The 21,688-nt window shown below is 38.8% G+C and overlaps 1 protein-coding gene across 4 annotated transcripts in view; it reads right to left on the reverse strand.

The window, feature by feature from the left end:
- AKAP7 (A-kinase anchoring protein 7) overlaps positions 1 to 18,903 on the reverse strand; it is a 79,213-nt gene extending 60,310 nt beyond the window's left edge. The window contains exons 1-5 of one of the 4 annotated variants that reach the window (XM_088161787.1): positions 18,629 to 18,903; positions 14,084 to 14,233; positions 12,931 to 13,076; positions 9,513 to 9,649; positions 5,239 to 5,399 (exon numbers count right to left, since the gene is read on the reverse strand). In XM_088161787.1, the coding sequence (XP_088017913.1) occupies positions 5,239 to 5,399; positions 9,513 to 9,649; positions 12,931 to 13,076; positions 14,084 to 14,233; positions 18,629 to 18,788 (754 nt within the window). In that variant the 5' untranslated portion in view covers positions 18,789 to 18,903. The remainder of the gene's footprint in view (positions 1 to 5,238; positions 5,400 to 9,512; positions 9,650 to 12,930; positions 13,077 to 14,083; positions 14,234 to 18,628) is intronic. The other 3 variants (XM_088161786.1, XM_088161789.1, XM_088161788.1) reach the window with 3 other exon arrangements.
- Positions 18,904 to 21,688: the final 2,785 nt, after the last annotated feature.

Raw genomic sequence — 21,688 nt, forward strand, 5'->3', positions numbered from 1 at the left:
CTCAGTCTTGTGCATAGCAGTCTTTTTTTACCCCCCTCTGAAAACTCCAGGTGTTTTTCTGCCATTACATCTTAGGCCATGCAGTCTTATCTCACACTCTGCAATTAGGATCCGTGCTGATGAAGATTTGCACCTCTCCAAGTGTCCCCTCCTAACTACGGTAAGAGCTTAGTATCAGAGCAGAGGTTTGCCAATGTACTGATCACAGGACTGTGAATCCAGGGATCTCAGCAAGGCAGACCAATCACACAGTGCTGTGACTGTGTGGGAATTGGGTGGGACAGCTGGGCACCTACACTTTGCCCTGCTAAACAGAATCACCAGCTTGCCTGTCTTTGTTTTGTGCTAAATAGCTTTGTTCAATATCTGTTCGGTTCATCTTTCCAAAATGCTCTTCCATACCTGGCAATTCCAATCAAGAAAAAACAATGAAAACCCGGGTCAGAAGAGAAAAGCACACAGAGAGAGACTGCAGTTGTAAACTTAACAGATTTACATGTGTGTAGGTGTGTGTCTACACATGTTCTCATGGGCATCAGACTTCTCACACAGCTTTGTCATGGCAGAGACATATTAAACATCACGGGCTCAAGACACTGGGCTTGCTGGGACTACAGGTAGCCCCAGTTTTGTAGAATTTGACATGTACAGAAAGTGTGACATTTTACTGGTTAAGGTAACTCATGAACATAATTAAGACAATGTTTTCTTCTTCAAAAACAATGAAAATAGAATGAAATCTGAGTAGGTGGAGAGGAAAAATTGAAATAAAGAGAAATGTTTTCCTGAGAGCACAGGAATGTTACAAGATAATGTAATGCTATTAATATCCATGAAACTCTTTGAAGAAGTGGCTATAAGAAGAGATTTAACAGAAACTAGAAAGGACACATGGATGCTGTAGGCAAGAGAAAATTCTAGGCTTGTGAAACAGCATAAAAGTGGATTTGTTGACTGGCAAATACACAAAAGTTAAAGTTTATGATGGGGATCACCTAAACTGAAAGAAATTAGAGGCCAGTGATGAGAAAAATAGACAGACAATGCCCAGGGGTCTTGACAAATGAGTATCCTCCATCTTTTCTCCAGATACTAGCATTACTACTTAGAATGAAAAAATCAAACAAAATCTATGTTTTCCTTTATTAGCCTCAGGCTTACTGATGTTTCCAGCTTCAAAGTACACCCTAGAAATGTTAAAGCTATTTTTACAAGCTCAATGACTTCCTGGAACAACGTTTTAGACAGCTTTCAGACTGCCTTTCATGCAGTTTGAAGTACTCTGTAATATCATTTTGTACCTCATTTTTATAATGTCAAAATTACTGAATGTCATCTGCCTCTTACACTGGATGCAGCTGAATCCATTAGACAACTCTTTCCCTATAATTAGAATGGAAATGTGATATATGAAACTTACTCAGAACCACTTTACATGGGAAAAGCTCAGAATTTCAACAGCTAGATCAATACAGAACAACTCATAGTAAAATTGCATATTGAGCCATATTCCATAATACAAATGGCCATCTTCTTTCCCAAGATTTCATTAGATACAGAAACTGGCTACATATGTATGTTTATTTCCAGACTATTAACTTCTGCTTGTCTCAAAACCATGTTCCTTCAATTAAAAGGTTTATAATTTAGAAACAGTATGCTCTCTTTCTACTGATTTTTTTTTTTACTTTACACTTGGAAATGAAGAAAAGTTGAGCATAGATAACTTACCATTGGAACTATCATGTTAAGCCATGCTAAAATTACTAAGTTCTTAGGGTTTTTTGAGAGATGGGCCAAAAGGTAAGCCAGAGTCAAGCCAATTTCCCAATAGTTCCTCCACTGCTCTTTGGCTGTGTATTAGTTAGGCTTTTCTACAGTGAGCTGTCACTGTCCCAGACCACTGCCATGTATCAGTGAGCTGTATTGTTATTTCAAGCACTCATCAGGAGTATGTGTGGGTTGTTCTGTTCCTCTCCATCACCACACACATATACATAAGAAAGATGAGCTTGTTCATAAAGTAGGATCCATGGAGCAGCTGGGCCAGGCAATCCTTGCTTTGTGCACATGTCAGTACATAAGGTAAGCCTTACAAGACAGTGACAATGTGAAGGCAAAGCCCTAAACTGAGAAAGAGGTATAAACAGGACTTCCGAATAAAACTGGCTTCATTCCATTCTAATACTTCCTATAAGTTTGTTATGATCACAAAAAAGAAGAGGTAAGAGTACCTTCTTTTGAACCACAATAAGCATATTGCTTCATTTTAGTGAGCTATTTATCAGAGCTATTGCAATTCAGTGTTTGGCAGCACAGTATGTAAAAGAATGTAGATTAAAATCTAAAAACACTTGCTGACCTTGTTTTCAGTATGATTTCAGAGAATCATACTTCCAGTCCCACCTAACTAAACAGCAGCAATTTGGACTGCCACCTGTTTGTTCACTTTGTACAAATCAGTTGTTTGAATGGAAAATTACAATATCTTTGAATTTCCAATTTTTTTATCATGTGAAACGACCTAAGAACAACTGACAAGAGGCAAAATTCATTTATCAGAGCTTCAGCCATCTGTAACTAAAGTGAACTAAATTAACTGCATTAAACTATTTCTCTAGGCTGCCTGAAGGAAGGGTAATGCAATTCACCCTCAGATGGAGGCTAAATGTGTGGTTTCACAATTTTTAAAGAAGCTCATAAACTATCATGCTTGTCAGAATAGACTGCTCCTCTCCAGCCTCATGCCTGCCACTGGTCCTATCTTTTCTGCCAACAGTTATATTATACATATGTATATAAACTTTGTGGGCAAGCGGAATAGGCTAAAAATTAGCTGGCAAAGGTAAAAATGTTAATTTTGCCACAGCTGAAGTCTCCATGTGGCTGCACAAAGAGGTCAGATTGCTTTGGAATGGTGGCAGTGTAAGTTTATGCTTGAGTAAAGCTGTAAAGCATCTAGAGAAGAAGATGGGCAGTATGACACAGTTTCCATTTCTCTTGCTCTCTAGTGTGGACTGTTAGGAAATCAGTTCAAAGAGATTAGACTAAATGTCATTTATACACAACTAAAGTTAAAGAAAATTACTAAGTTACTTGTACTCCATGTCAGCCTAACTAACTTGTACTACAGTGCAGTCCAAACTGTATTAAAATATTTAAGCCAAGAAATCAACATTTCTTAAAAACAAAGAACCAATAGCAAATAAAATATTTCTAAACAGAAGAGTAACTTTTCTGTTCATGAAATACAAGCTCCCTCTCATGGTCAGACCATAACAGGCATCAATCCATAAAATCAACATCTGCAAATCCTGTAGGTAAAAATCAGGATTCACTTATTCACTTTTATCAGCTTCAAGCAGCATTTACAATATATTATCAAAGTAAAAATAAAAACCAAGCAATTCATTACCTTTTCCAAATTCACTTAGTACTTGCACTGGTTTTGGCTGGGTAATCTTGTTCATAGCACGTAGTATAGGGTTATTCTTTGGATTTTGCTGAACAGAGGTTTGATCATTCAGGGATGTCTTGGTTAATACTAAGCAGCACTTGCACAGAGCCAAGACCTCTCCAGCAAGCAGGCTGGAGGTGCACAAAGAGCTGGGAGGGGACACAGCTGGGACAGCTGACCCCAACTGACCAGAGATATTCCATATGTATCACCCTCAGCATATACAGTGCTGAGGAAAGAAGCAGAAAGGAGGATGGCATTTGTCTTCTCAAGTCACCCTTAGTGATAGAGCACTGCTCTCCTGGAGATGGCTGAATATGTGCCTGCCTACGGGAAGTGGTGAATGAATTCCTTGTTTTGCTCTGCTTTAGTACATGGCTTTTGCTTTCCCTATTAAACTGTCTTTATGTCAACCCACAAGTTTTCTCACTTTTACTCTTCCGATTCTCTCCTCCGAACAGCCTGGGAAGAGTGAGGGAGGACAGAGTCCTGGCTGTACAGGACTGAGCTGCCAGCTGGGACTAAACCACAACAGTCCTTGAAATATTCTATGGTGCAGCAAAGCATAAGAAAAACTTTTTTAAAACATCCTGTAATTGTATATGTCACTGTAAGCGCACAATTTCTAAAAAGACTTTGACAAAGAGTTATTAAAATACTCCTCAAACCTCTGTCAGAACAGTTAAGCACTATTCCTGGTAGATAATCAAATGATGCTAATGTCTTTTAATGGATTTTTGGGAAGTAACTAGCAAATCAGAACAAACAGAAGATTCATATTAGCTCTGCTTTTCCTAGACTTCTGTCTCTTCTCTCTCAAACCTACATTTACACTGGTATTAGCAGACATGCAACAATCACGTTCAGATATTATTATTATGAATTTTCTATATAATTTATGGAACTAAACTGTCTTCTACCACTTAGAAGCTAATCTCAGCTATTTTCTGTTGCCTCTGTTATCAATATTTCTCCTTCATTGACGTACAACACAAAATAACAATGTGAAATCAAAATTCACCTTAGAACAGAATGTATGGCAGAAGCCATACATAATCTTGAATTAGTGAAACAGTGATTCCTTAATAAATTCAACGGAGGTCTTTGTAAAAGGTCAAAACAGCTGCACTTCAGAAATGAAACTAATGAATTGCTAGAGAAAACATTGTATTAATAAAGACTTTTTCAATTTTTTCCTTTGGACTGGACTGCAACTAGGACGTGTGAGAGCAGCAGTCTTTGCTACTCTGCAAAATGTCCTATATGGGTTATTGCTCTATTAAAAAATGGAGTGACCTCACATTCCTCAGAGCACAAAAGATAATTCATCAATACTGAAAAACTCTTTTAAAGAGTCTTTCCAAGGAATAGTTGGAATTGCCGGGATAGTTTTAAAGGACACCAATGAATTACAGACAGTACTGTTCTTTGAGAATTTTTATTAAATATCTGTAAACAACATAGTTTAAGTATAGACTCATAGGCAGATAAAAATGGGACCAAAATAAGGTAGCATGGAGTCTTTACATCCCATTTACAAGTTTGCACTATGTTTTTTACATATACTAAATAAAAAATTATCAGAGAACAGTACTGTCTCTAATTCATTAACATCCTTTTGAAATATGCAAAGTAGGCTAGGAAATTAATTATGAAGCATTTACAGTTTTTAAAGGTAAATTAATATTGACTAAATTAGCATCAACTTATCTTTCTGCTCCATTCTCATTTAGGTTATTGAGAAGTCTTTAAAACACTTAAACTAGATTGACAAGTTGTACCTGCTATTTCCTTAAGTAGTGTTGTATGACCATTTTCTGCCAAATTCACAAATCCAACTTGATTTCTGAAGTGATCAATTCCTTGAAAAGACAAATTCACTCTTTTTCCTTCCAGGAGATCCTCTACAAAAATCTTGCTGTCTGAAAGAGCATCAACTGCTCTATCAAGAGGAAAGAAAATGCCAATGTCAATATATTTCTGCTCTTAAAAATTGCTACTAATCATTATATCAATAAACGTAACAAATATCTTTTAGCATCAATTTATTATCTACTATGGTACTTTTACACTACTTCCTATCAATACAGTTGTAGTTATTACTATTATTACCACCACCTTTTTATAAGGGTAAAGTGGTTCATACACTGTGCTGTAAAACCATACAAATAATAAGGCAGACTTAGCAGCAGGTGTAATTCCTCAAAAGAATTTATCTCAATCCTCAAAGAATCCAGATGCTAACATGACAGCATCCCTATTACTTTGTGCATCCCGTTTAAATAAGATGATTACTCAAGTATTTAGTTTTCCATTCTTAAATTAATTAAGTTTCTTCTCTCTCTTCTCCTATATGTCAGTTGAACTAAGATTCTTCTTCAGTCAAAGTTACTACAGTGTTAGTTAAATTATAAACAGATGTGACATTACGTATATAATGATAAAATTATACAGAAATTACAATTAAGCTTATGGAGAACTGTTATTAAAAGAGGTACTATCTCAATTGACATTTACTTTCTGTAAAAGCTAAGAGGCATGCACACAAAAACTGCAATAACAGGGTACAAACCTTCTAATAATCATCTTAATTAGCAACATCAAGTGTATGTACAGTTAAATGAAATAATTTTGACCTGCACTTAGAGTGATTCAAATTCTAAACAGAAACCACATAAACATTCTTAGTGTTTTCTAAAAGATCACATCTCACGGTTTTAATTCTATACAATGAACCTAAATTTAATATTTTCCCCAAATCGTTGCAGACTTTATAAACGCTAGATGGCAGTAATAGGTTAAAAATGCTCAAAAGAGGTATTTTTACTTTTTCTGTCCTAGCTGGATGAAAGCAATCACCGTGATTTCTACATAAGGTTAAATGATTTCATTGAAGCCTGTACAATTCCAAGAATCTCTACACATTCTCATTTTGTTTAACAATGGTGTGAATTGTGCATTAAGTGGAACCTAGGTCAAGTTAAGAAACACATGAAGGTTGATTACATGACAAAATATCCTTCATTGATAGACACCTCCTGTGGTCTTTTTAGAGGGCTTTAATCTATAAGCTAGAAGTACTTTAGCTCCTTTATAACCATTTTAAACATCAATGCAATTACTTGTTCCTTTGCAAAGATATTTTACTTTAAGCATAGCCTCTATCACTTACCGACCCTCTTATCACTGTTAGACAAGCCTGTTCCTGTGTCTTGCCTATGTGCTGTACTTCTAGACCTTTCAAAAACACCATCTAATACTGGTTCTCCCTGTCAGATTACTTCACACATAAGCAGGCATAGATTTATTTACCAACATGAACCTAAAAATTAGTCCAAAACAAGTACAGATATTTCCAATATACTGAGTCAAACCAAGTTAAAGCTTGCAGAGGGCTTTTAAGTATCGATTCATGAATGTATCCAAAATCCATCTCTGGATTTTTTACATGTGAGAACTAGTCCACAGAAAGTCCATGGCAAGCTCTGTTCCTCAGCTGAACAAAGATTTATATTTCCTGTAGGATCTGCTGCAGAACTCACTGACCAGCCTAAGTCTACCTGATGAGTTCAATGAAAGGTCAATCCACATAGTGTAGTGTGCTTTCAGTTTAGCACTGTGGCATTGAAGATCTAGTTCTAGTTTTTCTCTTATTGATAATCTTGCAAACACTAAAATATGTAGAAAAATAGTTGTCATCTCACTTTTGTATTCTATCAACCACTTTATAACGTCTAACAATTGCTTTGTAAGAATAATGCACAAGGACAAATATTTCCACTGGAGTCAATAGCTAAATACACAACAGTGGTATTTTCTTGTTATTCCATACCAAATAGTATTTACAATGCCAACTAGTGCAACTAATCCACAGAGATACCCAAAAAGTTTACGAGAACTTTGATCTAAAGTTAAAAAGGATATAAAAAAAATAATTAAACAGCATATTCTCAGTGAACACAAGCTAGAATTATAGAAGCAGTGCCTGCTTTCTTTCTGAATTGTGTAATATAAATATTATAGCACTTAAGATTCACAAAGAATCTTTTTAGAAATTTCTGAGTTTTACTTTTGATCACTTGTTAGAAAAAGCAATCTCGCAAAAAAAGCCGAACTCAATTCTGTCAGTTCTGTTATTTGTAATGCAAAGGTGAGATTTCACAGAGTCTTTGACAGAAAACTGGCAAAAAAAATTTCACACTATAATCTCATAATTGGGCATTTACTGTAAAGGCAGGCATCCTGATTTCTAGCACCTGATCCCATGACTATGCATACAGTTAGCATAGAGTAGAACTTCTTGGCTTGAAGGGAGTGCTGTCATGACTCCTGATTGCTTTCTTTCTTTCTAGTTTCAAAATCTCACATTCTTGATTTCATACAGTCCTACAAAAAGAGATGTATAGCATATTCATGAAGGCTAGACCACGTCAATCACTTAGGAAACTCACATGGGAATTGCAGGTCTGGATTCCTTTAGAAAGAGCAGCCTAGAATACAGATCTTCCATTTTCAGGGTGAAAGCTGTATGTACTAAAATACCATACAAAGGGCTTTGTGCTGAATTGAATGTTATGTTTAGTACATTCTTATCACGCATTTGACTTCAAATAGCATTCAACACATTTCATTTCTGTATAGACAGAGGCACTATTGTGCAAACACAGTTGAAAAACTGTAGATATCTAAGTAACTTAATGGATCCAAACCTAAGGATCTGTGAACTCTCAGATGCCCAGCTGACTAGCTGCATTTTGTTTGAGAGATTACTCTCCCCCTACATTACACACAGGTTCTTTTGCCAGCCTGGATCTTGGTTTCTTTCCATTAATCTGGTATCAAAAATTGGTGAAGCAAGAAAAAGGAAAATTCAGCATTTTATACCTTGCGATCTCCCAGAAGATTAAACAAAAAACATCAGTTAGGAATTTTTTTTAAAAAATCTCATTTAAAAGAACATGCAATCTAGAATACCTGAGGACAGCTGAGCTAGAAACCTATAGGAGGCATCTGGCCAGGGAAGGGGTGAATCTCTGAGGAAGCTGCTGCTGACTAGAGGACAGTTCTGAGTGCCTGGACTGTAGAGTTCTGCTGGGAGAGGCAGAGAAGAACTCTGTAAGTCAGTGCTTTGGTGGCATTCAGACAGTGAAAGCTGAGAAGGGGCTCACAGAGTAGCAGAATATCCTGAATTTGAGAATATTGTTTTGGTATACAGTTTTGAACTCTTAAAAAATACTCATTAAGAGGTACATGTGATTTAAGGTATTATCTCATGCTCCTTTTTAAAAAAAGTTTTTACTTCAAACTCTTAAAAAAATCTCACATAAACAGCTGGTGGTTGTTCTCACCAATTTCCAGGTGCTATCACAGTTTACTCATTAACCAGGCACATAGAGAGGGGAGAGAATCTACCAGATCTAGTATCCTTTTTAGTCTTTATTCCTGGCTGTTTCTGTCCCCTCAGATCAGACTGTTGAGGATGCTGACAAATTTGCATCTTCACAGGACAGGTAGGAGTACAGAGATCTCAAGGATATAGCATTTAAAGAAAACAAGTGTGTAAAAACAAGGCAACTGATTTAGATATATTGCTCATTCATTATTTTTAGGTGTGTCAAATGCTTTCAGCAAAATACTTCTACTTATTAGAAGCATGCCCTTGACAACCAGGTTCCTACATTCTACCTTGGATTCTCACTTTCTTATGTGCAATCTGCACTTCAAGAAACTTGTGATTCCCCATCCCCTATATCAAAACACTGCCTTAAAAGAATGACTTTAGCAAACACAAGATCTGAGTGTGCAAGTTCAGCACACAGTAAGAAAAACACGAGGGAAAAATGCATACTTTGTTCAGAACTTATGACATCCCAGAAGTCATGAAAATGCCAATATTAAGATTAGCATTTTAAAAACAACATGAATTAAATTTGCAATAACCCTAGTAAATTAGAGCTGTGTATGGCACAAAAAAGTGCCAGCTAACCCTGCTAGTCTCTTCATGAACACATCAAGCAAAAATATAGTATATACCTAATTTACACTGAATACCTACATGCGAATTTCTTCTTCACTGGATAAATGCATCACTAACATGGTGACATGGAATGAGCCAGAGCGAACCATTGCTTTGGAAAGCCTTTGATCCTTTTCTATTATTGCATCTTGGACAGCCTGAATACTGCCAGTAATCTGGGAAGAAAGACAGAAACAACAATTAGCCACTACAACAATTGCTGTATCCCATCATGCAAGTGAACAAAAAAGCACACAAACTAAAAACAAATGTTTATGTAAAAACTATTCCAGCAGAAATAAGTTTTATCCTCTGACAAAGCCATGCTAATTCACCTGAGTGAACCTAAACTGGGTACAAATAGAGTGATTAATAAATCACTGGACATTCCCCATCATACCTTAATAGGAGATTCCTTCTGTAAGTATCATAAACTCCTGAAGCAAATTAAGATCATCCAGTTTTACACTGCCAGTAATACCAACAAAAAGCTTCTCTGGAATTTCTCTGCCCAGTCTGCTAAATGTCTATCTTGCTATGTGCAGGTAAGTGACTGGGAAAAAACTGATCTTTGCAGGATTGGGCACACACAGAACCAGAATATTCAGTAAGTAATTAATAGAGGTATCTGATTTGCAATTCTGATTATATTGTCCAATAGACAGATATAATGTATATAGGTCCTTCAAATTTATTTAGACAAATTTCCTTCCAACGGGTATAGAGTTCTAACTTCATCAGTCTTTCTATTTAAAAACACTGGAATTACAGTTCTTAAATTATTTATATGGTTATACATGCTCTATAAATTGTATCCAAAGTGTTTACTGTGCTTGACATTATGCTAGTTGGATTGAAGCAATTTAAAAAACAAAACACCAAAAACCTGCAACAATTTTTGAGTATGTTAGTGAAAATTAAATCAAGTCCAATAAACCTGACCATTGACAAAATTAATTACTTCTTAAAGCACAGTGAACAAAGACATTACAGACAAATCATCTTTGGTGTATAAAGTCTAAAAGAAGCATGCTGAAAACTCCAATCTCACTGTTTTGCTGTTTGTTTATTTGAAATTCAGTGGTGAATACTTCACAAATGTACAGACTTGACTTTTATAAGATAAGCACAAATTGCTCTTAGGTATAAAAAAAAGCATTGATATATCTTGGTAGCTGCGTTAAGGAACACATATATTTCCTGGGGAATGATGAGTTTTGCCATGCATAAGTTTTACCTAATAAGCCACGTGAGATATCTAACCTAATGAGATATCTAGTAGTGTCATATAGCTAAATTATAACTCAAAGGAACCAATGCTAGCAAGGGTAGAGAGAAGGACAGAAGGATAGAAGGTGAGAGCTACTTGCCAGAAAAAGGGATATGGCATTTACAAAACCACGAGTGTCTTAAGTAGTGTAGGACAGATGAAGAAAATTCCAACATCTTATCATAAATCATGTTGTAATAAAACCATCTTCCTTCATATGTCAGAACTGACCTTATCCTGGGTAAATAACAGTTTCATTGCCTCAGATACAGGAGGAATTTAACCCATATTTTGGCAAAGAATTGGTAAATGTGATCCCCGCTAATTACAATGCATTGACTGAATAATTATTTAAGTTTATAACCTAAAGCAAAAGAAGAAACAAAAAGCAAGTGTCACACTAATTACAATTTCATTCAATTTTCAACTATTGCTTCTAAATTTAATTTGCACCTGTGAGCTGGCAAAGGAAAAAATATAAATGTAAATGTACAAGCCCTTCAGAGTCCAGAAGACAGATGTGGAACTGTGTTGAATTATTTTTGCACAAGTAATAATGCCAAGTTCAATATAAATTTGAAATTAATGGAACCACACTTTTCATTTCTGAAGATTCAAAACAATTAAAATGAAAACAAGGAAACTGTTCATTTTCCAAGACAAATAGTGAATTGAATGTTCCAGAAATATCCTTTATTCCAAAATGTCCTCTGTGTAAAGCTTAAATGACCACATAAAATATAAAGAAATAATAATGATGCTTAAAATACTTCACTGGAATAAAATCAGCTCTTCAAAAAAATAAAGGTCTCTCATTACCAACTGAAATATTACCAGCAATTACCAGATTCACTCCAGCTATTAGGAAACCAGGTGTCTAAATTTTGGCTAATATTGCCTATAAAAATTCCAACGTGTATTTTCTACTTTCAGCACAACTCTACCTCTAAGGCAAGTATAAACAAAACTTTCTAGCAAAGGCCTGGGATTCCCAAATGCTCTGAGATTTAATTTAAAGAGTTTTTTCTTTACCTCTGTAAATGACATGACTAAATAATGACTTATTAAAAAACAAGCATACTTAAGACCGTCCCAATCAATCCTTGGGCATAGTAACAATCATCAGAAGGAATTCTCAATTATATAACCCCTACATTATTCTTGCACTTGTTAAATCATGGAATCTGTTAAACAGATCTGGAAGAAAAGGTATTTCAAAATAACATGTGAGAAAAGATACCCTACAATATTTGTATCAGGCTATCCTGGATGTTATAAAACCAGCCTTTACAGTCTCTTCATATATTATAATTTGAAGAATCAAAGACTGCAGCGTCATTTTGAAACCTATTTTACTCTCACTTCATATTTTCTTAATCTTCTTTTACTTTTTCAGAGAACTGATAATACAGATGTTAAGATAAGTTAAAATTCATCTGAGATACTTCCTGATATTAAAAAACCCCACGAACTAGATGCAAATGGTGCTAAACTGCCGGGTTCAACTTTTTAAACATAAGGCACCTACTTTCCCTGTTTCAGACACGGAAGATATCAAAGATGTACCAGAGACAACCTGCAGCATGTAAGAAATCATTTTCATTTACTGCCTAAATGAGACAACTCATGTAACTATAAGAAAATACATTTTCTTAAAGAGCTCTTTGCGTTTCCTGAATCTGTGTGAACAACATCTCACTAAAACAACAGGTGTTTGAATTTTAAATGAGATGAACCATTTTACTAGAAAATGCTAAACTACAAACTGACAAGTTAAAACAGTAACAGATCCAAATACAAATCTGTATCTATAAAAAAATCTAAAAATATTGCTAGAGCTTTTCTTATTAAATTAAATAGGAATGTCTCCCTTATTCTACATGAACAACAAAATAGGCAATACAGTAACACTAGAAAGGGGAAATTTCAGCTTCAGTGAAATCCATAAGACTGACAAACTGAATAAAAATATAAGTATTTTTCCTCCAGTCTTTTTTAGAAAAGCAGTTTTTCTCACAAAAATGTTATGTAACATAGCATTATTCATTGAATAGACTGCTAATGTTTCTTTAAAAATACCTCAAAAAAAAAAGTTTTGCATAATATCAAACACTGTTCTTCTCATAAACACATGCAGCTGTTGAAGTAATTCTGGTGATACCAAATTAGCATAAGAAAGAATATCACCTTTGGATTAGTAATTGGAAGAGAAATGAAATAATTTGGCTGATATTGCTTATTCTTCTTTTTCTTTCTCTCAATGCCTTCTTCAATTTCCCTTCCAGTAGTCCACTTTCTTTTCTTCTTAATACTTTGTTCAGAAGTTGCATGCACTGAAGAGGAAAAAAAAGAAAAAGGTTACTTCCAGCACACAGATATTTAAACAAAGATACTCTTAATATCACACCAACAGAATCTGGACTTCAGTCAACTGACTGGAACATGTCTTCCCTGCTGTGCACTATCTGACTGGGATCCAGCTGTGACCTGAATTAATGTAGCCATACAAATGAAGTACCACACCTGAACTAACAGCCTACACCACTAAGCAAGGTTTATAAGCTGCTAGCACACATGGCTTCCAAACCACTGAGACTCCCTTAGCCAACGTATGCAAATTGTCCACACTTGAACATGGACATGACTGTAGAGAAGGGCCAATACTGAACTTCAAAAATTCCATGCACTCTGCATTTTGAAATATAAAACGCAGTAATACGTAGGGTTATTAAAGCAAAAAGTTGTAGTAGACTAAGACTGACTAACCTATAGCACAGGAACCAAACCCAGCCCAGAAGAAAATATCATCCCAGCCAGATCTGCTGTCTATCTCCTCCTTTCCCAGAGACACCTTCTGATATAGTGAAAGAAATGAGTGTTTTCTCAGTTCTTCCTTTGCACATAACTGTTTTTCTCTCGGCTCATTTCCTTGAGCCTTTACAGTCCCTCTCCCACCACATGGCCTGATACATATCCATTAGCTGACCAGGCTGCAGACATCCAGTGCCCAATTAGAAGTGTACTCCAGCCCCATGCTGGGAAAACACACATTGAAAGACAGCTCACAAAACCCATCACCTCAGAAGCTCACATACAGTAATGTGAATTGACATATGAAATGTCTTTATTCTGTGACTCATTGCTCTACAGGATAACAAAAGGGTGAATTCTTAATATGCTCAAGTACTGGCAGGACTGAATACTAATAATGGAGGCTCTGGACTGCAACCTGCTTGCAGGGAGACTGTTCCATGTGCATGGTCCATGTGTCCATGCCAATAGATAGGACCAAGAACTGAGTGCATGATGTGTTCACGTTACTTCTGTTTAATGTACTTACTAGCACATTCATCTTCAATATCTGTGTCCACAAATGGCATTTCTGCCATTACAGAGTCTACTGAATCAGCAGCACATGGCTCTTCTCTCTCTGGTGTTTTCTCCTTATTCTCTTCAAAGATTTTCTTTTGCTGTACATTTTCCAGCCCATCTGTAATATTTTAAAAATAACTGGGTCTTAGTTTTTGATATAAACAGCTAAAAGACATTATACATAAGCAACATACCAAGTAAACATTTCATTAATTATCAGCAAATATTGACATATAACCCCACAAGGATCCTGTTCTTCTTTGTCAACAGATCAGTAAAAATACTTCAACATTTTATGTGAAATAGCAAATAAACAGAGTTCTGCTTTCTATATTTTAATAACCTATGGTCTTGTTTGGTTCCAAGTAAATGAAATTACTGCAAAAAAAACTCCAAACTTACAACTGACCAAAAAAAATAATACCCGTCAGACATCACATAAAGTTCATTTTAGATAACAGTAATGGCATATGAAATTCAGTGCAGACAAACATTGGCAAATTAATTCCACTGCAAACACACTGAAAATGAGGCATGAAGAAGCAGGAAGGGAATCCTATCATTGCACATAAAACAAAGGGTTCTCAGCTGACTCTATCATTCAGGAATGAGGTGATTACTATTCCTGCATCTCCCACTCAGTATGGCATGTTTTAGGCAGCAATGATCTGAATTTCTCATTCCAAAAACTGACTTTTAGTATTTCAGCTAAAGAAGGAAATCAGTGTAAATGAAAACACATCTTGCATGTACAAAGATATACAAGAAGCTCAGCATCAGAGTAATACCACAATCACAGAATATTTTGAGTTAGGACAGAATAATGTCCACTAACAAGTTCTTTAAAAGGTCACTTTCCCCAAGAGTACTAACTGAGCATGAGTCATTTCCTTATGTCTACTTCACGCTTCTGTATCAGTAACTCTAATATTGGCATATTAAGTTATACCTTAAAAAAAGAACAAGCAAAATCTTCTCTAGCAGCAAACAATGGGCATAAAATCAGGCATCCAGCAATACTCTTTTGGGACAACCCCACAATGGGATTACTGTAGTGGAAGGAGCCATATGTTAGAATTGCAGTTTATCCCAGGACAGCTCATTACTACAGACAACGCACTTCCAGAGCTCCTCTCATGACCAGTGCAGATGGCCCAAATCTGGCCTAACAGGAAAATTCATCAGCAAAAGTGTACACTATGTTCTTGGGGCATGCAAGGCTACACATGTATAAAATCGATATTACAGGCCCAGTGTGGGTGGTTATCACTCTGTGGAATGTTTCTTACACATATCACTTTCTGCTAGGGAAGATAAATAAAAGAACACCCTGATTAAATGCTAATTCACTCCAGGCTAAAGTAGGTAGGCATAAATCACTCAGTGGTTGTAGTCCGACACCTAACTTCATCGCCCCAGGCTATTCAAAGGCAACAAAGTATTTAGCTTTGTTACTTGTTCCCCGTGCAGACACTAAAGCACTATGCACAACAAACAGATGCTAAAGCAATAATAAAATTATTACTTGACACTTAGATTAAAACTCACATAAAACAGATTGTTTCTGGTATCCACGAGCATACAACGCGAAAACAACCCTGAATCCAAAGAGATCTCAAAGTGAAGGACAAGACAGAGGTCCATGAAACTGACAGGTAAGTAGGTCAGGCTGGGGCAAAAAACCTCAAAATTCAGCGGTGCAGAATCATCATCAGCTGGGAGCAAAAGGGGGTTGTTAAGTTAGCATCAGCTACAGAACAAGGGTTCAAACAAATCTGAGGGGTGTATACTGCAGATCACAGGTTTCATTTGCTCTATCTGCTCAAAAAGCAATATACTTGTGCCACTTTGCAAAATGCTGCCTATTCACAATAGTAAAGGCACAGCTAAATTAACAATGCACCTTCAGTAAACTGAACTGAGCAGGCACTGTGTGTAAATTCTACAGGTTGTGCCTCTACCAAAAAAACCCAAAAAACCAGAAATCCCTTGCTTTTTTGGAAATACTAATTAAAGAAATCGGCAACAAAATTCAAGAGTTACATTCTAGTCATTAAAACAACATGAAAACAAGATTTTTCAAAATTCTTGACATAATGTTAATAATCTGAAACCTAGCGTACAAAACCAGCTTCTGTAGGAACTTTTTGACCATCAAGCTGTTACAGGATAAACTCCTTTTTCTTAATTGTGTGCTTAATTATGTTTGCCCAAATTTCATATATAAGTAGATGTATCCATTATTCCTTTACTTGTATTTAGGTGGCTGCTGATCTTCACCAGCATTTGTCATCTGTTCCAGCAGAAAAAAAAAATCACAATACTCCCACCTCATAAAGGAGAGACCACAAAAATAAGGAGCAATAAAATAGATTTGATTGCACTCTGATCCCAGCTGCCTTCTCTACATACTGAGATTATTGTTTCAGATAGAATAATCTTCTATTATTTCACATATAATTATCACAGATCACAGTGAGACTTGATTTTCAGGCACTGTTCCCTGTTTATGTTAATGTGTTTAATAGGTTTATCACAGAATCAATTAGGTTGGAAAAGACCTCTGAGATCATAGAGTCCAACTTATGACTGAACACCATATTGTCAGCAAGGCCATGGCACTAAGTGCCATGTCCAGTTATTCCTTAAACAGAACCAGAGACATTACTTCAACACCTCTCTGGACAGCCCGTTCCAGTATCTAACCACTCTTTCCATGAAGAATTGCTTCCAAATGTCCAACATAAATCTCCCCTGATGCAGCTTAAGTCTGTGTCCTCTTGTCCTGTTGCTGGTTGCCTGGAAGAAGAGGCCAATCCCCACCTGGGGAGGCTACAGCCTCCTTCCAGGTAGTTGTAGAGCCTTTTACTCCAGGGTAAACAGCTCCAACTCCCTCAGCTGCTCTTTGTCAGACTTGTGCTCCAGACCCTTCACCAGCACCACTGCCCTTTTCTGGACACGCTCCAGCAGCTCAATGTCCTTCCTGAATTGAGGGGCCCTGAACTGGACACAGGAGTTGAGGCGTGGCCTGATCAGTGCCAAATACATTGGGATAATCTCTGCCCTGCTCCTGCTGGCCACACTATAGCCGATCCAGGCCAGGATGCCATTGGCCTTCTTGGTCACCTGGGCAAAATACTGGCTCATGTTTCGTCAGCTGTCAAAACCAGTATCCCCAGGTCCTTTTCCACTGGGCCACTTCCCAGCCACTCTGTCTCCAGCCTGTAGTGTTGTGGGGGATTGTGGCCAAAGTGCAGGACCCAGCACTTGGTCTTGCTGAACCTCATATCATTGAAATCAGCTTATCGATCCAGCCTATCCAGGTCCTTCTGCAGAACCTTCCTACCCTCCAGCAGAATAACACTCCAACCCAACTTGATCTTGTCTGTGAATCTGCCAATGGTAGACTTGACCCCCTTATCTCGATTATCAATAAAGATATTGTACAGGACTGGACCAAACACTGATCCCTAGGGACACCACTACTGACCAGCTGCCAACTGAATGCAGCACCATGCATCACCTCTCTCTGGGCCTGGCTGCCCAGCCACTTCTTAACCCAGAGAAGAGTGCACCTGTCCAAGCCGTGGCCTGCCAGCTTTGCCAAGAGTGTGCTATGGGAGATGGTGTTGAAGGCTTTGCTGAAGTCCAGCTAGACAACATCCACAGCCTTATTCTCAGAAGCCTTACTGTCTTATTCACCCACTACAGCTACCTTCTTTTTTAATTAATACTTGTATTTGTGATCCGCCTGGTTGCATTGGTCTGCGCTGGTCTGGAAGATCCTCCAGATAAAACTTCTTCTACACTGTTGTCTGTCTGTCTGACCCTCAAGATCCAGAGCCTCCTACCTATTCCATAAGGAGGGGAGAGGCAAGGGATGCCAGGAGGGGATTCCTTTACCTCTCTGAGCAGCGACCCTTTTCCTTTCCCCTCCATCTGATGAGAAGAGGGTTGGGGTTCCTTGGCTCGTGCTGAGCTTCCACCTGCTGCTTTCTCTTAATATTTTTAATAACAAATGCATCCTTTGTAGACAGTTTAACTGAGAGCTGCTGTAGAAGTAGATGGTCTTGGTGTCGACGCATTTTGAACCTCCAGTGCTGGATTTACAGTTTACATAGGTAAGCAACTAATAATAATAATAATAATAATAATAATAATAATAATAATAATAATAATAATACAGTTTCTTGTAGAAAAACGGTGGGAGTAGTATTCAGCCAGGTGAGATACACGGTTAGGGAACTAAAAAGAAAAGGAGGAGTAGTAAACTTAGGGGGAAAAAAAGTAGATTTCGTGTTCAGTCAGGTCAGATGCAGGCACTATCTAGGGACTGAGTGGGGCAGGCAGGCAGGGAAGCGTCGGAGCCCTATCAACAAGAGCCCACAATTAAGTTGAAAAGTTTTCCCCTCCGCCCCAGCGCCCGCCCGCAGCCCAGGGGGAGGCGGACGCGGGGCCTCGCCCGCGCCTGCCCTCTGTCCCCGTCCCGCACCGCTGCCCCGCCGCCTCTCACCGTGCTCCGGGGCCGCGCCGGCCGCGCTTCTGGCATCGCCCCCGGCCCGTTCGGCTGCCTCCGCCGGCCGCAGCGCCATGCGCACGGCCCGCCGACCGAGCACGGCTCGGGCCCCCGCCGAGCACAGCGCAGGGAGGAGCCGCTGCAGAAGCGGCCGCATGCCCGGCCGGGGCGAGCAGCGCTGCCCGCCGAGAAGCCGCGGGGCCGGAACGGGTCTGGCGGAGCCGGCGCGCCCCTCGGGGAAGCAGCTGGGGAACGGGGCCGTGCGGCCGCGGAACTACAACTCCCGGCATGCTCCGCGGCGGGCACGGCGGGAGGCGGGGCCGCCCCTCACCGCGAGCAGCGCGGCCTGCAGCCGGAGATCCGCGATTCCAGCGCGGCTTTCGCTCGGTGTTTTAACCAGAAGTGGCTTCCTCAGCCATCGCCCCAAATCGGGGCTGCAGCCAGCGAGAGTGGTGTCCCTGAAAGTAACTGGCTGTAGCTTAGGGCGGCAAAGCGATAATTAACAGTAATTTAGCAGCGGTCTAGGGGAGAATAGGCAGCCTTGCTCGGAATGTGCTCTGCTTTGCACAGCCCCGGGTGCTCTGACCGCTGGCACTAAGGCTCTGCTCTGGCTGTGCAGTCTCATGTTGGGAATGGCCTCAAGGGTGACAAATTACATAGAGAATAGAAATGTTGAGTTTTTCCTAAAGTTACCGAATAGAGCTTAAAAACTGACTGGCAAATAAAGATAAAAGGCTGTAAATGTATGCACACAGAGTGGCTGGAACCAGTGGAGAAACATAAAAAGGGCTGTGTATGGGAGAGGCTGCTTGTCTGAGGGAAGGAAGGGGAGACGGTCTTTTCCTGCTTAAATAAAGACTTGGTGCCTCTTGGAAGCCAAATCCTGTCAGGGCGTTGGATGGGAGAAGCCAAGCCAAATTCCACCTGGTGCTTTTGCTGATTGGCTTATCCATGTAAACCACATCTGAGTGAGCAGGTGGTATATATGCACATAAAGGTTCCTACTTTCATTTTTAAATACAGTAGGGATGATGTCACGACTCATCAGCGGAGGAGTGATGTTAGTTGTAAATTCTCACTAGGCTGGATTCTTGTGTTTTTAACTTTGGCAACCAGCCCCCTGTTGAGCCCTGGATGTTGGCTAACAAGCCCTTAAATTCTTACATTTCCACAAATGCAGTGGCTAAGTAGTCCTTAATTTTATATCATACACTTAATTACTTTCTCAGCTTGCAAAACAAACTTCTTGAAGGTGCTGGGCTGGAAGCCACATCATACTGTCCACAAGCTCCCTATACCCACAACAAAGTTCAATATGGGAGGTAGAATATGACAGCCTTGTTTTGTCCAGGGAAAGCAAGGGGGGAGAGAAATTATGAAAGAAAAGGGAGAGAGAGTACCTCAGGTTCTGCATTGGTCCTGCTGTATTGGAGGGTCTGGAGCTGGGGTCATGAGAAAGAGAAGGAAAAGAGTGTGAGAGGGCCTGACCCGCTTTCTTTTATAGATAACCTGGTGCAAGCCTCTTATGTAAAGGTCTTTTGCCCTGTTTTGTTCACATGTGCACAGCCAGCCCTTGAAGCCCTCCCACAGGAGGTGAGTGGGGACAGGGGCACTGAGCACACGTGTCAGGGTGGAGCAGGAAGTTGGGTCAGAAGAGTGCCCCACCTCTACATCTTTAGATCACACCTTTCCCAATGTAACAGGCACAATGTTTGAGACGAAAAATGCTTATGTCTGGTTCTCCATGGATGGCAAAAGGAAATAAATAAAATAGGATGGTTGGAGGAAACAGCATGGCTACTGGAGGTTAGAAGCTGGTTGAAAGAAGAGTGAAAAATGAGGCCAGTTCCTGTATTTGGGTCTTCGTTTTACTGTTACTTTGATCCATTTTGAGTTGTGTTTGACATTCACATAGAATATTTATTTGATTTGCATAGTTCTGTAGAGGCCAAAGGTTGGATGTGATGCAGAAGTCCAAGTTTTATGGGATCCAAGAGAAGCTTTAGGATAAGGCTTCTGGCAGTTTTTATTCACACTTCATTTGAATACCAGCTATCATTAGGAGACCAAATGCATAAGTAGTCATGTCTTCTTAGCCTGTTTCCATTGTCAAGTACAGTACTTCCATAAAACTTTGATTCTAGAGAGCTATAGATCAAATACTGGAAGAAAATATTTTTAGAATTAAGTGTCTTTTAATAAATATGAATTTAAAAAGCAATTTGGATCTGAAACTGTTCCAAATCAATTCATTAAGTTTTCTGCAGAAATCTTCGGTGAGAAAACTTTAGGAAAAAACACTTCTATTTGTAAAATTGACAGGAGAGTCTCCAATGTAATGTTTAATAGTGCTCTTAACAAATGAAAATGCAGTGCATTTTTATGGAGCTAAAATTGTCTGTAACCAGCGCCCACTAGCCTGGCATTAAAATTATGCCTGTAGATGTATTCTTTGGTCACGTGACCTGCCTGAATATACTACCTCCGGGATGAAAGGAAGTGAGAAATTAAAAGTACCTTGGCTAGAGATGGTAGCAGTTCCCATTAATTGTCCCTACAAGTCACAGAAGTGGTGTTGGAGGGAAATTCTGGATTGAGGACTAGAAAGATGAAGTAACAAGCTGTGATTTTTCTGCCTGCCCAAATACCACACAAGTTTCACAGAGGTCACTGACCTGGTGCCTGGCAGAAACTGCTTTTCATTGCTGCTTAGGTTTGGGCTAAAGCCAGCACTTTTATCAATTTTCTGTGGCCTTGCCTTTATTAAAGAAAGTTTCTGATTAACCTCTCAGCAGTACAGTTGTCCCTTCAAAGGAAAAAAAATCACATTATGACAGCTGAGTGACGCTAGTAGAAAGAGGAAGCAGGGTCAGCTCTGTGGTTGTATTTGCTTACACAACTGTACTGCCAATGCCTGTTAGCCTCTCACCTACCTTTCCTTTTCTTAATCCACCCACTAATTTCAGGCAAATTCTGTAGAGTTAGAGGATTCAGAGGTGTGATATTCCCACACCTTTCCTGGAAGTGGGTGATTTGGGAGAAAAGAAAGACCCATTT

Source organism: Sturnus vulgaris, chromosome 3 (assembly GCF_052056855.1).
Source record: "Sturnus vulgaris isolate bStuVul1 chromosome 3, bStuVul1.hap1, whole genome shotgun sequence".
Taxonomy (NCBI): Eukaryota; Metazoa; Chordata; class Aves; order Passeriformes; family Sturnidae; genus Sturnus; species Sturnus vulgaris.